Here is an 18,283-nt window from a genome sequence, read left to right as displayed (position 1 = left end):
AACACAAAGAGGGGTAAAATGCTCGCCAAACGAGTAACTGTTATGGCTGTTGTGAAATTGGCTGAGGTGGTCAATACATGAATGAGATAAATTATATCCGGGATTGATATTATCACAAAGGCAATTTGACAGTGAAAAGTAATGAATAAATCCAAGCGCATCGGCATAAGGAATTAATGGAGAACAGGCGAATTTGTTACAACATGAGTGGTACGAAGCACATTTCACAGCAGCCATAATTATTACCGCTTTGGCAAATGTTACCCAATGACATTTTGTAGAAGATGATCATTTTGTCTCAATCTTTCGTTAAAAGAAGGGCCAGAGGATATCAAGTACTGGAAATACAATTTTTTCAAATAATTATTTTAGGACGCTTTTGCATCTGCTATGGTTATCTAGCGTCTGAATGAGATGAAGATGATAATGCCAGCGAAATGAGTCCAGGGTCCGGCGTCGAAAATTACCCAGCATTTGTTCTTAATGAGTTGAGGGAAAACCCCGGAAAAAAACTCAACCAGGATTTGAACCTGGGCCTGCTCGTTTCATGGTCAGGCATGCTAACCGTTATTCCACAGCGGTGGACTGTAAATAGGAAAAAGAGACAACACAAAGGGAATCATTACTGATTTAAAAAGCATAACCTATTAGTGTATCTCACTAGAGATTGATTTAAAATGAGCTTAAAAATGATTAGGCTATGTGAATGTTATATCTTATCAATGTCGCAATTCAGTGATGAATAAGGAATAAGTTAATTTGACCGTTAATTCTTTCAAATATGCTACATCATACTTCATATGTTACAGACATAGACATTCTCCAGAACTTCTGGGGAAGATTTTCAACGCCAACATTCTAAACAAGTATGATTCAAGTCTTTAAGACCTGTTCCATAAAGGATCAATGTGGTAATTAATGGTCACATCATCCGTGTCTAGGTCGTCCAGTGTGTTTTTTGCCTCTGGGTCAGTATGGAAATAAATTATTCATTCGTTGCAAGATTTTATCCGAACTGTCTTACGCCTATATCAGTATGTTTGTGTTGTGTTGTGTTGTATTGTACAATATTCTCATTTCTGTACCTTTTTTAATATTAAATTTACAGTAAACATACAAGCATTGACATTGCTATATTATACATACATATTCATATCAATGTAATTTCTGTTACCCAATTTCTCATGTATCGGCAATTATCACAAAAATTTGGTCTGTTATTCAATTTTCAACTTCTTAATGCAACGCTTTTTGTTCTTGAAGCGATTTTTAATCAGATACTTCAGAAATTTCGCTTAGATCATGTACTGCGATTTGTAATCCATTCCCAGTTGTTCTTGTGCCAGAATTATCTTCGCAAATATTTTATCATATTTCTGCTGTAGTATCTTCAATGAAAAGTATAGGCCTAGACCTATATTATTCACAAGTAGCATAGCAATGAAAGATTGTTATTAAGAGCTCAACAAATCAGTAAAAATTAAATTCTCAGAAAGATTTTCTTACACACTACCGGTATGTATTATAATATTGTATGAAAACATTCAAACGTCTACAATCAAACGACTAATTTCTTAAATACCTATAAAGTTAAGATTGATCTACGATACTAACACGTGCCCGAGTGAAATTAATCACAAAAGGTAAAAAGACAAGAATATATTATATGACTCATTACTCCACATGCAGTAAAGCCATGGTGCATCCACTTTAAGTCATTCAAGTACCGGTAATACAATTCGCGGCACGAAAGACAATTTATAATAAATCGAAGCTCTCAACATGTCGACGCTATGAATACAAAATAGGTACGACAGCCAAATAATTGTGAATTAATTCGTTGATAACTAATGTGCGACTAATTAAAAAGTTATTTATTACGAGCTTACCCTAACCAAAACGATTTAACCCCAGTTTCCATAACTAAAACCATATGCTATTCTTATTTATTATGAGTTTACCCTAACCATAACGATTTAACCCCCGTTTCCATAACTAAAACCATATGCTATTCACTCATATATTTCTAGATGTTTCTCGATGAGATGGTTTAAAAATCTGACAGTGTCATTAAAGCAAAACCGTATGTTAAATAAACATAAGCATACGATTGTTAAACGAGAATGTCAACAAGAAGATAAACTTAATTTCGTCTTTACGGAATATTTTTCTCACTGATCACATCTAAATATTCAATTTCATTCAGCAATACAGAAACAAAACTTAGAATAATTCAAATAGGTCTCATATTCAAGCGAGATATGCTTAGCATCACTAAATTTAAAAGTATTATTACAAACTTACCTCAAATATTTTCAGCAATACTTTCACATATAAACGGCGAACTCCTAAAGATTTTCCAATTGAAGCCAAAAATATTATTGCTAATAAAAACATTAAAAACGGTGTTACAAGAATCGAACACGAAACACTTATTACACTCCATATTAACGCCATATTGCTACGATGATGATTGCTACCGACTGCTATTACTCGCAACCAATCATTCACAACCGCATCGCTTGGAATTCACATAGCCAACTACACTCCATGACAGATTTCGTGTATTTATAATCACTGTTGCAACAATTGCCAAGTCGTAGTTCAGAGTCAGCCATGGCAACTGAACAAAAAATTTAATTTGGTTTAAAAGAGTAACAGAAATATTACGACTTTACTTTTCACAAAATAAAATATATAACATTATTTATTATACACTAATAAATTTGAAAAATGTAAAATAGTACTTGTTTTGACTATTTCACGGCTTCTACGATCTAACAGTTCAAGACAAATTATTGCAGTCAGTATTGGTATATCACAGACCGTGGAAGACCTCCCGGACAAATATGGCTGACCAACCTGCACCTCTGCGAGTTTCTCCGCTGATTAGGGTTTGTAAACAATGTATTACTTATTCAGCTTAATATTAATTGCTAAAACTATGCTCAGAATTATTATATATTTCTTATTTTAATATGTAATTCTAGATATGGTACACTAGAGTATTACATAATTATAACTCGCTGGTAGACTATTTTATTATGACGAAAGTTGTAATATTTATTCTGCTGCTATGTAATTATGTGAAGTAGTATGGGGTAAAGATTACTTACGTCCTAGCCACTATACGAATTTGATAAAATACCTTGAAAATGCCTTGGATTTATAGTATTCATTAGTAGAAATTTGTGATCACTGGGAGAGTTGTAGGCGCACCCAACCCGCCCTAAATACGTACCTTATATACGAAAGTCGTCGCGCGTGAATTAAGAATACGGCCATATTTCGTTAATGTAACAGTGGGTTTCAGTGTCTCCAACATAATAGGCGTAATAATATTACATAAGTTACCTAATCTAACCTAACCTCATAATACTACACACCTAATCAAACCTAACCTAACACCTAATACTACACAGCTGTAGTAACATTCCTCACATTTAGTATAATTTCGTTTGCATGTATTGCCGAGCCTGCTGCTCGTGTCGATAGCCACGTAGTGAAAGTGGATCGTAATTTGCTGTACTTCACGTTCCTCCATTATTACTTTTTTAATAACTGTTGAAACATTGGTTAACGGGTACATGACATTTTTAGGTTAGGCCTGGAAAAATTAGGAGGATTTGTTTTTATGATTTATTTTAACAATATATTGTAGTATGGTCATCTTTCATAAACAAAATCATATAAAGGTAAAGGTATCCCCGTAACATGCCATGAAGGCACTTGGGGGGGCATGGAGATAGAACCCCATGCTTTCCATGACCTCTGCACTAGAATGAGGTGGTGTGGTCGGCATCACGCTCTGACCGCCTTTTACCCCCGGGAAAGACCCGGTACTCAATTTTACAGCAGGCTGAGTGAACCTCGGGGCTGTTCTGAAAGATTGGCAACGAGAAAAAAATCCTGTCACCACCTGGGATCGAACCCCGGACCTTCCAGTCTGTAGCGAGCTGCTCTACCGAGCTACCCGGCCGCCCAAACAAAATCATGTAATTTAAGAAATTATATATAGGCCTATATTCACTCACAAAACTTGCTTGAAGTCGAATGAATGACTTGCATTCAGCTTTTGGAGAAACTAGCGCTGAGTTTGTTCCGATGATTGCAGAAGGGAAAATCCGCTATTACACTACCTTGTTGCTGACATCAGAAAACAAGAAGTCACCATACTTTATCCAGCGGTATATGCAAGGCATAATAAAAACCTAACCTAACCTGTCGCAGATTCGTATATGCAAACAAAACAAAAGCTTAAACTAACCTAACCTATTATAGATTCGAATATGCAAGACATAATGTGAGCATACTATAGATTCGTATATGCAAGACATAATGTGAGCGTACACTAGCGTGAAACTTTCGTAATGTCATCAAAGTTATGTTGGTATTACAGAGGAGAAAGCTGAAGGTGCGGAAGTAGAGTACGAGGAACAAACTCAACGCTAGTTTAGCCTAGCTTTTAACCTGAACAATTCGTCGATGGCATCTTGGTACTGTTCTAGACCATTACATTTACTTTCTGATGACTAGGCCATCATTCCAACTGGAACATTCTCATTAGGTATGTTTTTATTTATTTATTTAGTTTTTTTTAAGTTTCTATTGTAGGGAACCATTTAGTTTATACCATTCATCGAACATATTTTCATTGAAACGTTAACTTTAATTGACAATCACTAGCGCCACAAAATTAGTATGAAAACCTACAGATAAATGTGTGCATATCCTTGACACTTGCTAATAGGCCTATCACTTATCCATGCAGCATTTCGAAATAGACTGGTTGAATAGTTTTAAGTTATCATGTGTTCAGAAATTTGGCAATAAAGCCATAATTAAATGTCATCTTGCAACCTATTAACAAAGAACAATGTTAGTAAATTGTAGCCTGTGGGAGAATTTCACAAATATAATCTCTATTTCGGTGAAGCCACAATTCCAGTTACAGCTAGACCAGGGCTGGGCACCAAGAGCAAATTCTACTCTCAATGGGAGCCATATAACTTCTCATCAACCCCTTTCTTCCCCGCCAAACACCATGCAGCATTGATGCCATGATGGATGAATATTAAGTATTCCTGTTTAGAGTCTGGATTCACTCCCGGTGCCCGGCCCTGAGCTAGACAATCCTGGTGAAGGAGAGTGAGCAGTCTGCGTTTTTCCACAGCAGATTTTTTAGACTTAGCCTATGGTAAAATGATTCAATTCCTGATAATATATTTCATGATGCATATAGCTTCAAAAATATAATTATAAATAAACATCACTCCAGTCAATGCTGGGAATACAAGAAGTCTGTGGAAAGATAAACTGTAGCACTCTAGCACTGGGCTACTGAAGAGGCCTGATTTTTGCATTTCTTACCAAGTTTGTAGGTTATTTCATTTCCGAAAGTACCTCAATGAATTGAAATTAATTGCAGTGCCTTTTATTTTTTTATCCCCTCTACATGCCATGAAGGTGCGTGGAAGTAGCGCTCCATGCTTTCATAACCTCGGCACTAGACTGAGGTGGTATGGTTGGCACCATGCTCTAATTGTCTTTTATCCTCTAGAAAGACCAGGTGCTCAATTCGACAGGAGGTTGAGTGGACCTCAGGACCATTTTGAAGTTTCGGCATCAAGAAAATTCCCTTTATACCACCCAGAAATGAACCTGGGACCTTCCAGTCTATAGCCAGTTGCTCTACCAACTGAACTACTGGCCATCATTGAAGCACAAACTCTGTTGAATAATGGCACTACATTCTTCAATATATAATGAAAATTTGTTCGTTTGTGTCCTTTCAATAATTCCTCACAACCTATACTTCAAGAATGTTAATATCCTGCAGTAGGTATTACGTCATACTTACTCTATGGCGTTTACATTCCTTGAAGGAACAGAGCCTGCCTAGCAATAGAAGCTCATTCTCTTCTGTCCCTGAGTTCTTCTCCTCCATGCCCTTATACCCATCTACTTTATATCTTCAACGCAGTGAGGGAAGTGGGAAAAAAACCAGAGGCGGTATGCTACCCCAAGATTTTCCCTTGGCATACCTCTATTTCAAAAAGGCATATCCCCTTCCTTATAATATAGGCTACACCTACATGATGTAAACAATAAATTGTTTCTTGCAATCAGTAACGCGAATCTTTGAAGCTTATACAACACATTATATTCCTTAGGAAAATAATTTCAAGTTACTGCAGTTATTTGCTATATTATTTTGCAATGTCCGTTGAGACTTATCATTTAAAATAATATTAAAGCTTCAAAGTGCCTTATTGAATTATAAATAAAAAGCAAGAATAACAAAAATGACAGTCACTAAATTGGTAGCAGTGATCACCACCACAAGCTACAGACCACAGCCTTCTATACTTGTAAGCATTCTAGGAGTTGACTTATCAAATAAACGTGTCTAAATACACGTTGAATACAGTTCCTGAAAGCTGTGGTTTCGATTTACGAAGCAAACAAATAGTACTCTTTGTTGTGAAGAAATGTATAAACAAATTTTTACGGATCACATTTTTTCATGACAGTATGTCATTTTTCACTAACGGTATGTTTTCTGGCCATAGAAACCAGTGACGGTATTCCATACCGGTGCATACCATCTCACTTCCCTCACTGCTTAAATGCCTTCAATCCATTTCTTCCCAGGTCTCCCAACACATCTTCTACCATTCGGCTTCTCTCTATAAATCTTTTTCAGTAATGATCCCTCTTCACTTCTTTCAACATATGGCCGACCCATCTCAACCTTGCGCTTCTAATTACACCCATTATATGCGGTTCACCATATATCCATAAAGTTTCTTGTTAGTTCTAATTTTCCATTCTCCATTTTGGGCCCATATATTCTTCTCAGAATTTCCCTTTTCCATGCCGCAATTTTCCGTTTCTCATTTATTAGTAAAGACCAGGTTTCAGAGGCATATGTAAGCATCAGCCTGATTCTTGTTCTATATATTTTCTTTTTCTCATTTCTTGAGAGATCCCTAGATCGTAACAAAGGTCCAATAGCATCTGTTTTCCGCCTGTAATCTTTCTTTAACCTCTGTCAATACCATATTATTATTAGTAATCACTAAAGAGCAGAATTTTAGGCCCTAAAAAGTAGCATTTTAGGCGCCTAAAATAGGCTCTTAAAGTCCTTTATTTAGGCTCTATAAAATAAAAACAGGCTTTTTTTGCTAAAGAATGTCACTAATATAAGAGTGTTTTTTATTCACCAATCACATTTCCATAGTTTACTTCACAGTAGATGATCAGCACCTATTGTGGCTATTGTGTCGCTCACTGCTGTACTTAACAAAAATGGTGAGAAGAAAGGATGGGGTTGTTATCTGTCTTGGAATGTAAGAGAATGCTTATTCGGGTACAACCCAGTGAGTTTGTGTTAAATTGCTGACAGACAGAAGAAGATATAATAATAATAATAATAATATATATTAATTTTTAACAAAATAATCTGCCCTCAGTGAGGGTGACCATAAAGATCCAGAATAAAAGCACTACAGAATAATTTAGAAAGACAAAAAAATTAAATACATGAATTGTTTAGTAAAAAATCCAGAGAAATGCAAATCCATGGCCAAAATATAAATGGTAATGTAATATTTGGATTGAATCCTTAATAATAATAATAATAATAATAATAATAATACTACTAATTTGTCCCGCAGGAGTTCTTTTACATGCCAATAAATCTACCGACATGAGCCTGTCGCATTTAAGCACACTTAATTGCCATTGACCTGAGTCGCGATCGAACCCGCAACCTCGAGCACAGAAGGCAGTGGCATAGCCAGATTAATTATTTTGGGAGGGCCAGATATGCAGAATTTAGAAAGTACCTGACCCATCTCCTGACAATGCCGCTGCCGTCAACTCTCTTGAAACTCATTCTCGGAAGTCTTATTTAATAACATGCAAAATTATGATAAACAATCATGCATGGCATACCTATACAAACGCTTTATAAGGTGAACTGGAGCTGTCAAGATTTCCTAGCAACGAATCGGCGATCCTTATGATGGGTCCTTCAACAAATCCCAACTTTTCTCCCTTTCAATGGATAGAATTGCTAGATTACAAAGCCTTGTGCTTGACACAATTGTCGAATTTTTCTTTGATTCAGAGCTTTGAAAAGTTTTATATCATTGCCTTAATGAAGGACGAACATTTACTAATATCCATTTTTGGAGACTGAGGTGCTTCCGATAATTAATTTTGCAAGAGCAAGAATATCATCTAAACATACCAAATAAAATAAGGTGTCACATTTTTCTAGCTGATGTAACAATCCAGTAGCCTCCACAGCTTCCTTCTTTTTATCGCTGCCAGACAACCTAACACAGTTAAATTGGCTCTTGAAGAAATGAACGCATTTTTGACTTCTTACCTTAATGCTATCGACTGTAACTATTGCTCTGGATCCATGGTTTAGTTTTAACTTTGAATATTTTCCATAAAAAAACGCAAATGTCGCATATTTTTTAGGTGGGCCTGGGCCCACCTGGCCCATTCGCTGGCTACGCCACTGACAGAAGGCCAGCGCTATACCGATTACGCTACCCAGGCCAACTGAAAGTTGGAATTTTAGGATTGAAAGATAGTAAGAATGAGAAGGGGTGGCCCGGAGGTACTTCTCTATTGTGTTGTTCACTGCTAGGAAGGAGTTGTCACCCATCTTGGAATGTAAATGGTACAGAATATTAAGAAAACTGTAAATAGTTACGAAAAATGATGCAAAAAAAAAAAAACCTAAAAATGGGAACTAACATCGAAATAGGCATTTTAAGCACTATAAAACCTCTTTATTTATACTTATATAAGTTATCCATGAAAATGTAAATATTAAAAATCTCAAGCCTGTATGTATCAAGGAGAAAAAATAGGTTTATGCCTAAATTCCACTCTCTAGTAATCACACTTCGAGATATTTAAAGCTCTGTACTCTTTCAAAATTGTTCCTTCCAATTGTTATGTTATTACAGTGGGTATTACGTCATAGTATACAAGAAATGGTTGTCAGACTTTACCTTTCTTTTTATAATGGAATAAATCTAATTTAGGTATTGAGAGATCTTCAGCAGTGTATATAAGTCGTATTAAATAAACGACTTATATACACTGCTGAATCCTCATATCTTTTGTTTTATTTTGTTCATTCTGAATATGCAAACCACACAGATATTTCTGTGCAAGAGAGAGACTGTATGCCAACTGTTCAGTATAAACTGTAGTTTTGACGAAAATATTTATTACAGTTCGGCAGGTGGAGCTTCTTGGCAGTTGGTGTTGCTTGGGGAGCGATTCGACATAGTCGCCTGTCCAAAAAGGAAGCAGCTATCCGTGAGATTGAAGACAAACAGAAGGCAGTTCGTGATGCTAAATTAGCTCAAGAGAAGGCGAGATTAGCGAAAGGTGAGTTACAGTACTTTTTTTTTTTTTTTTTTTTTTTTTTTTTTACAGAGAAAGGACCAAAGGCTTGCACTGCAGCCTGAAGCTTATTGTGCTGACCACTCCTGTTCTGCAAATGACTTTGTTGCCAAACTGCCACACACTTGTACAAATACAGCACACTGCACTGTGATCTTAACCTGGGCTGTGGTAATGATGACAGTGACTTTGAATTAATGATGACGAAATGAGAGATCCAGCACCGAAAGTTACCTAGCAATTCTGCTTCAATTTATTGAGGGAAAACCTCGGAAAACGCTCGAACCTTGTAACTTGCCTCAACCAGGATTTGAACCTGGATCTGTTCATTTCACAATCAGACATGCTAACTGTTACTTCACAGCACTGGACAGAGTTACAGCATAGTCTTTAATCAGTGCTGCCATGGAGGCCATATGGGACCATGCATTGTATGGGAACCTAGAATCTTTCAATGAACCTTATGGGGAAGAGAAAATTTTGCCCATATGGAGCCATACAGTGTATGGGTGCCTAAGTTTTATACATGGAAATGTGTACTGATCTTAGATCATCTCTTGTAGTTCCTAATAAATCTTCTTTGATGTTCATAAACATAAACAGTCCACCTCTACAATGCTGGTATCCAGAAGTATATAAAAATGGTATTTTTCCAGAAAAGCTACACCAAAGGAGGCAGTTTTCGTTTGCGTCACTGGCTTCTGTGTTATGTATATACTGTAGTGATAAACATACGATTTTAGTTTGCAGCTGCAAATACTTCAACGTATTGTTGTAGGTTAACACTCCCCCACTATTTGTTACTAATTACCAACATAACATGTGAGCGGTCCAGGACAAATTATTACGGAAATGGTCTATTTCCCTGGTATTGCGTTCTGAACCTCTCGAGTGTAATATTTGTAACAAGTTGAAGGGACTACAATATTGCGTTAGAATATACTGTACGGGGAAGTATCAAACGATTTTTATGTTGATTGTGACTACAGACTAAAACTAATTGTTTATCACTATATACATTTAACAGAAGCCAGTGAAGCAATGAGAAATTGTACTTTCTTTGGTGTAGCTATTTATTTACTGCTTCCTTGACATGAAAACATCCATCAAATGACTGTTGGAGGGAGGGAGGGAGAGAGAGAGAGAGAGAGAGAGGAGTAAAATGTATTTCAAGATAGAAAATAATAGGGGGGGGGGGGCGTATGGCCAAGAAAAAAATTACCATGTCAGCACTGTCTTTAATGTATTTTTTTCCTCCTTGCTGCAAAATAATTTTGCAGCAAGGAGGAATTATTTGAAATTGAAATTATTTCAAACCAAATTTATTCATTGGGTCTCTTGACCACTCATGAGTCAAGTTCCACACAGAGTTGGAATTGAGGCATCCTTTACAAAGATAGCTGTAGTCCAAAAATTCACCTCTGCGGTGGCTGAATGGTCAGACCTTCAGACTGTCACGCAGGCGGCCCGGGTTTGATTCCCGATGAAAAAATCCATAGTGACACTTGTGGTGGACAAGGTCGCAGTTGGGGTTTTTCCCAGGGTTCTCTCATTTTTCCCCAAATTAGACATTTACATCATTCCGTCACCATTTCTCCATGTCATTATCATTCCATAGCATTTCCCGAACACCGGCCGGCGATGCATGGAGAGTGCTGGCCTAGGGACAAGTGGGGTTGCCTGCTCGAAACCTGGACCAGAGAACCTTAGTGTGGTCGGCCAGTGTGGGTTCGGGAATGCTTCACCAGAGGGCTAGCGTAATAGACCTTAACAGGTCGCAGTGCTGGGCCATAGTGCCCCTTCCGTTAAATTCAATTCAAAGCCCAAAAATTGCATTCTTAAATACGTAATTAATAGTTCCCTCTAACAGTCTTATGTCCATCTCTTGAACTAAACATTCATAACCAAGAGCATTAATTCTTTATACTGTAATTTGCATCAGATTTAATTGAAAAAGCATTCAGAGGTAAAATTGTACACAGTTTTCTTCCCCTATTAAATTTAAAAAAATGTGTTTTCAGACTGGTTATGATTGTTTTTGTAAAAGATGCTTCACTTATTCTCAAACATCAATTAGAGCTACCAATCATGGTTCAGGCGGCAGCTTCTTTGCCTGCTGATCCAGAGTTGCTCTTGGGCGTGGGTTCGATTCCCTCTTGGGCTAATTACGTGGTTGGATTTTTTCCGAGGTTTTTCCCAACCCTAGGGAAAATATCAGGTAATCTATGGCGAATCTTCGGCCTCATCTCACCAAATACCATCTAGTTATCACCAATTCCATCAACGCTAAATAACATAGTAGTAGATACAGCGTTGTTAAATAACCAAGTTAAAAAAACATTAATTAATGCCATCCTGAAATCAAGTATTCCAAAACTTCTGACTTTGACGCTTATAAAACTATTACGTACTAATAATGCCAAAATTATTACATACATTGTATGGAAAATGATTTGTGTGTGATAGAAGCTTACCGATGTGCAATGGCGCCAACTTTTTAAAAACATTGGGTGGGTTCAAACACTTGATCTTAATTTCCCAAAAGAATCTCATAAATCCTCCCTTTAATAATAATATTTTTCGTAATATTGATGTGACTACGGATAGTATAGGCCTATACAATATACTGCAGAATGCTAAAAATAACAAAATGGAGATCTAAGAACGGTTTTGTAATGTATATACAGTAATTAGTATAAGGTCCAGGGGCTATGTTCCATTTATTATTATTATTATTTTTTTTTTTTTTTTTTTTTAATCCAAATATTGAAACCCTATTTTACCCTTGGTATAATATTAGGGTTGTAGTTTGTTACATGTGAAATACATTATGTAGAGATCTTGTAGGTAACATTCTTTTGGATTTTATGTGAATACCAATTTGTTCCTTCATACTAGTAACTATATACAGAAAAAATTCCCACATCTTAAGTGTAGTTCTGCACAATTATCCATTTTTAGTAGTTAAATAGAATGTTAAAAGTATATAAACATTTTAACTTGAGGACTTGAATTCTTTCTAACTATAAACTGATAATACGGAAGTGGACTCGCTATTACATAGCATGGAGTGAGGCAAATGTGTTTCTCCCTATGAATTCGTCACAAACATCTTCTAAATCTAACTTTTCAGCATTATCCTTATGTGGCACCTGACTATCGGTAGGAGAGATGAGAATAAAATGCACACCAACAATTCATCCTTACATATTGAAATTTTACTTACTGTAATTTACTGATTTCAATAAGCAACTATCACATATCATGTCCTTGTTTAGTCAACTGTTCGAAGACAGGTTTGTACCTCATGAATGACACCAGTAAGGCATCACCCATATAAGTTGGCACCACTGCAGATGTGGATTTGTTTGGTACTGTGTTGCCAGGTGTGGCTGTCATGAAACAAAACAAGGCTCATTTATTACAATTTTAATTGCACTTGCTATAAAAAGCAATTATTTGGGAAGGATGCAGTTCATATTAGGTTGACTCGTAAGTAATGTCGGTTTTTTTTTTCAATTCTGGTGTTTTGTAAGCATGTGACTATGGTCAGTTGTTAAGCAAAGAATATAAAATGGAAGTGATCAGGTTTGATAGTAGACTCTTTTTAAAACACTACTGGATACAAGGTTATAAAGGTGCTGCCATGGTTTGGAAAATATGTGAAGTCCAGGGTGAAAACATCATTTCTGAACATGTATTGATATTTATTATATAATAGATCACACAGTACATACAAGTAAATCAATTTAACCCTTACATTACACACTTTACAACAATTTTACACAAAGATATAGTATTATATAAATACAATTTCTACAATTTACATATTTTGTTTTATCTTGCACTTGCTTTTAGTTTTGTGCAAGACTCAACTCATTCTAGAATAAAAATAAAATAAGCTTTAAAAAAACATATTTGTTTGATATTCATTATTCTTATTTTTATTTATTTATGTATTTATTTATTTCTCTATTTATTTATATATTTTTTTTTCGTTCAATTCTATTTCATTTATTCTATCCATTCTAATTTTTTTAGTCAAAAAAAAATATAAACCTAATTGCTTTTGCAATTTTATGCTATTATTATTCATCAGTTTTTTATAGCTATTTCTTTATTTATTTGTAGAAACTTTTCTTTTATAAATTTCTTCCGTATATCTTCAGTATTTTGACATTCAAGAACAATGTGAATGTCATCTTCTCTCCGTCCTCATAATGGGCATGTGCCTTGAGATATAGTGCCTCTATTATTTCTTAATTTCCAAATCCCCAGTCTGAACCAGGCTAGTCCAAATCTTTCTTTCATATTCGTATTTTCTATATATGTACTCCTTCCCCATATTTTTTTATATTCTGAACATGTAGCACGACAATGGTTCCAGCATTTCAATAATGGAGGTGAAGATATAAAAGCTTTACAATACCTGGAAAACCTAATCCCCATTACAGTTCAATTGATAGGCCTTTCCCCTCTACTCACACTTTCTACCATAGTGAAGGGGAAGATGCTACTGTCCATCTCACAAACATTTGACAAATTAACTTTCAACACAGTGACAAATTCTATTATTGAAAATGTTTACCGGTAATCTATATTTGGAAAGTCTATATTAAGCATTTGTATTTAATTTTTATATCAATTGGCATATTAAAAAGCTACTGAGAGCAAATGTTTTCTTCAACACTAGTTCCTACTAGGGTTACCAGATACTCATTAGTGAAAAACAGGACAAATTAGTTCAAAAGCAGGACAAAGTCCATACACAAAAACATTTGTAGATATCTTATTCTTTAGGGCTTTTTCAGATTCAAAAGTCGAATTTAATTGATTATTGCTTGTTAAGTTGCATAGGCATATATTAAATAATTATCTGTACAATAAAATAATTAAAATACAGTTAAAACAAAAAAATACAATCACAGTACAGTACATTATAATTTCAACACTGTATACAGAAACATAAGCCTACCAGAGAAACACCGACCAATTTTTTTTTAACCAAATTTTACATGTAGCCACAAAAATTACTTCACTCATCATATACTGTATTTGCTGACAGATCACTGAAACATTGACCTTCGCTACACTCGGAAGAATAATTTCGTATGTTTACAGTTTTATTGATGCTGATTTTCAGGTGAAAAAATATTAAATGGGCTCAACCTCGTGTTACTGATGGTATCGCAGATCATGCTAAAATACAGACATTTAACAAATCTTCAAAAATAAATACGGACAGCAGGACAAACCTTCAAAATACGGACATGTCCTGCTAAATACGGACGTTTGGTAACCCTAGTTCCTACACAACAATATACACAAAGGGACAATCTGCACTGTGTCCCTCCCCCTGACTTCTTAATACAAACTAACATTCTTTAATTAAATCATTTATTAGTTGAAAATATGGTAAGGACAACACTAAAATATACTCAAACATGTAATGTCAAACATCTGTGTGGCTGTATTTTATATTCACTTATGTACTTTATGTAATATTTTATTTTCTTGTGTATACAGCTTGGGGGGCGGGGGGGTTGCAAGTATAAGAAATAACAGCTCCTGCTCTGTCGCTGACAGACTCAGGGCAATAAAAAGAGGAAAGAAATGCCTTCACATCCTCTCAGCTAGTATGAAATGTGGATTAGGGTATGGAATATTAAGAATACACGCAGAATTTTGGAAGAAAAACGACAAAAAATTATTCATAGATTGTCAGAAGAGCATGGTGTTTGAAAAGATATATCACCACATTAAGATGCTTAGAATATCATTCAGAAGTTGTAGATCTGTACCCCATTAATTCACACCTGAATAGGCTCAATGCAGAATGGAATTTGTCAACTTCTCACTATTCCCATTGATGATAGATTTATCAGAATTCTTACGTGATGAAAAATGAATATATTACTCCAACCTTGACCCTCAAAACAGTGGCTTGATCCCCATCAGCCTACCAAAGTCGTTATTAAACTAAAGAGTTCAGCTCCAAAGTAATATAATGAGTCTGGTGGAATTTTGAAGGTATGATTCACTAGGAGTTTGTTCCAAACAGACATGCAATTGTTGCGGATTCTAGAATGAGTTCATAAAGCTTTGAGAGAATACGTGGCATTAGTTAATAGAAATAGAATTTATTGCAACAGGACAATACAAAACCCATACTACTGAAATAACCATGGAAAAAATCCAGGCATTAGGAGAAATTGATCTATTACCACACCCTGCCTACAGCCCTGAGCTTGCTCCTTCATATTACCATCTGTTTCGATTAATGGCCCACTTCCTGCATGGAAGAAATTTCCAAAACTTGGAAATCATTGAAATGGATGTCACTGAATTCTTCACATCAAAAACCAGAAACTGACACCATTGTGGGATGATAAACCTCGCTGAAAGGTGGCACAAGATCATAGAATCTTTACTTTAAAGATTAAATTAATTTCTTGATACAACATAATCTGATATAATGCGGTGAAGAATATGTCCCCCAAGAGAACAATACTATTATTAAATTATTAGCAACATTCTGAGTTGTTAGAAATTCAATATGTTCATTCATTAGTTTGCATAGAACAATTCTGTATTCTACAATTTATCGCTAAATCTATCTCGAGTTGAGAGGGAGTCCTATGTCATTCTTAGCATCCTAATATTGTAATTCCACATTTCTCAATGTTTTAATTCCAAATAGTTTTGTGAAGTTCAGGAAATTCGTAGCAGTTTAGAATCAATTAAGTGCCAAATGAAGAGTTAATTCTGTAGCAGCCGATTTTGGTAATCCTCTCATAGATTTCTTTTTAAGCTCCCATATCTGGTCACTAGCAACCCTACATTCACATAGTATTGAGTCTTAACACATCACATATTCATTATATATGAGGTCTCGCCTACCTCATTAAATGGTGATAATTGAGTCTTAAGTTCAGTGCACGTGTGATGTCCCAGAAAAGAAAGCTTATTCATTGAGCCACAAACATAAAATAATTGATTGTGTCAAGAACAGAGTGTGAAAGGCAAGTTTATAAAGTGGGGACTGTATCCCAGAAGGAACAATTAGAAGATGGACGAAATAGAACTTAAATTTAGAAGTTTTGTCACTCTACAGGTCACTCTTCAATATACTATAGTTAAGCTATAGTGCAGGGGTGAAGAATGTCTCCCAAAAGTCATGTTATATCGGGCTTCTACTGCATTTTTAGGGTACTCTATTTCCCCTGAAATCAAAATTCCACCATAATTCACAATCATTCCTATCTTCAGTGCAGTTGCAACCAGAAACAACTGCATCATAACTGTATCTTGCCCAGGAGATGGGATTCATATGGTCAAAGCTGTATCGAAGAAAAGCCACAGGAAGCCTGACAAAGAGAATATGAAGGAATATGACATAGAATATGGGACAAGTTTGCTGTCATCTTACCCTTAATATTTGTTTTTTTTTTTTCTTCTTGCAGAGGAGTTGGACAATCTTGCGAGACAAGCTGGTGCCACACCTGAGCCTTGAAGCCTCTTTTTCTACTGTGTTCAGTTTAGTAAATTTCCTCCCAATTGTGTATAGATTAAAATGTATTTCAAGATGTAAAATATAAATATAACTAAAACATTTGCATAGTGGTTCCTGTCTTTTCCTGTTAAATATTCGTTGTAATGAATAAAAATAAGTAAAAACGTTTAGGTACTTATACTTTTTTAACACAATACTTTAGAAGAGTGCAACACCTTGACTATAGCAACAGTCATTAAGAAGTACAGTTTTATTATTTTTATAACAATTTCAAGTTCTACATACATTAAACAGAGCTTATCATTAAGAGGAATTCACAGGTACCGTTTTTTTATTATTATATCTCTGCCAGTGAGTGTAAATTTCAAGTGGTTTATCTTGGTCGTGGGCATCAGAGCATTAAAAATAATTGAAAACTTATGCTATCTCTCTTACCCCTCACTGCAAACTGTAATGTTGCACAGAGGCAGAGATATAATAAAATAGCTGTAGTCGATAATGTTATTAGTAGGCCTGAGAAATATATGCCTTTATACTACCAGTGCTCTTCATGCGCCTCTAATTTTGAGTACATCTCAGAGTGGGGTGAGTTAACACAGTGTCTTTCGTTTGTTTGAACTCATGCTTATCATCACGGTAAGTTAGTCTTCAGCATTTGGAGGTTGAAAGCAACTCCTTTGACTTCGAAACACAACTTTCTGCTAAAGAAAAATTTAAAGACATCATCTTCTTTGTTAAAGACAAATTGGACTATTTTAAAGATATTTTATTTTCTGTCTGTAGAAAATACACCTAATATAACATTGACAAGTATCAGCCTTGTTATTTCACTATGTTAATGTGATGGTGTATTACGTTTATGTTTTACATAATTTTTCATTTCATATATTGTTGCAGTGATTAACAAACCACATTTTCAAATTTTGAAAGGAGAATGATTGCCTGTTGCTAGAAAACACAGCCTTACATCTAGAAAAACTTCGTTCCACTTCTGGAGAAACAATGGAGGAATATTTGAAATACTTTATACAAGCATTATTTATCTCAAAATGTGTATCATTATTACAATTTCCCCATTTGAAATTAAGTCACAAATTTCGTTCTCAGCATCTTGCTATTATTCTTCTTTACAGGATGTTGCCTGTTACGAATAGCAGTATTCGGGCGTAATGTAACCGATCACTGCTGAACGAAACATGCTGAAGTCCCCCACCCCAACGCAATTACGTACTGGTACCTAAAATCAGAGTCATTAGTGACAAATACAGTCTTCAGTTGCTGTTATAAAAGCATTGTATACCAGTCGAAAACTGAAATTCTAGGAAAAGAGAG

General features: G+C 35.4%; 2 protein-coding genes across 6 annotated transcripts in view; one reads left to right on the top strand and one right to left on the bottom strand.

The window, feature by feature from the left end:
- Positions 1-2,560, bottom strand: part of Gpat4 (Glycerol-3-phosphate acyltransferase 4) — a 191,081-nt gene extending 188,521 nt beyond the window's left edge. For 2 of the 5 annotated variants that reach the window (XM_069817939.1, XM_069817940.1), the window contains exon 1: positions 2,305-2,559. In XM_069817939.1, the coding sequence (XP_069674040.1) occupies positions 2,305-2,457 (153 nt within the window). In that variant the 5' untranslated portion in view covers positions 2,458-2,559. Of the gene's footprint in view, positions 1-2,304 lie in introns of all 5 variants that reach the window. The other 3 variants (XM_069817941.1, XM_069817942.1, XM_069817943.1) reach the window with 2 other exon arrangements.
- Positions 2,561-2,735: 175 nt separating this feature from the next.
- On the top strand, positions 2,736-17,119 carry ATPsynE (ATP synthase, subunit E). The gene is made up of 3 exons (XM_069817944.1): positions 2,736-2,894; positions 9,267-9,423; positions 16,902-17,119. The coding sequence occupies exons 1-3, from the start codon at positions 2,850-2,852 to the stop codon at positions 16,949-16,951; spliced, it is 252 nt and encodes an 83-aa protein (XP_069674045.1). The 5' UTR covers positions 2,736-2,849; the 3' UTR covers positions 16,952-17,119.
- The last annotated feature ends 1,164 nt before the right edge of the window (positions 17,120-18,283 follow it).

The sequence above is a fragment of the Periplaneta americana genome, chromosome 2, assembly GCF_040183065.1.
Source record: "Periplaneta americana isolate PAMFEO1 chromosome 2, P.americana_PAMFEO1_priV1, whole genome shotgun sequence".
NCBI classification, from domain to species: domain Eukaryota; kingdom Metazoa; phylum Arthropoda; class Insecta; order Blattodea; family Blattidae; genus Periplaneta; species Periplaneta americana.
Note: the sequence above shows the minus strand (reverse complement) of the source record. Positions and strands in the feature narration are given on the sequence as shown.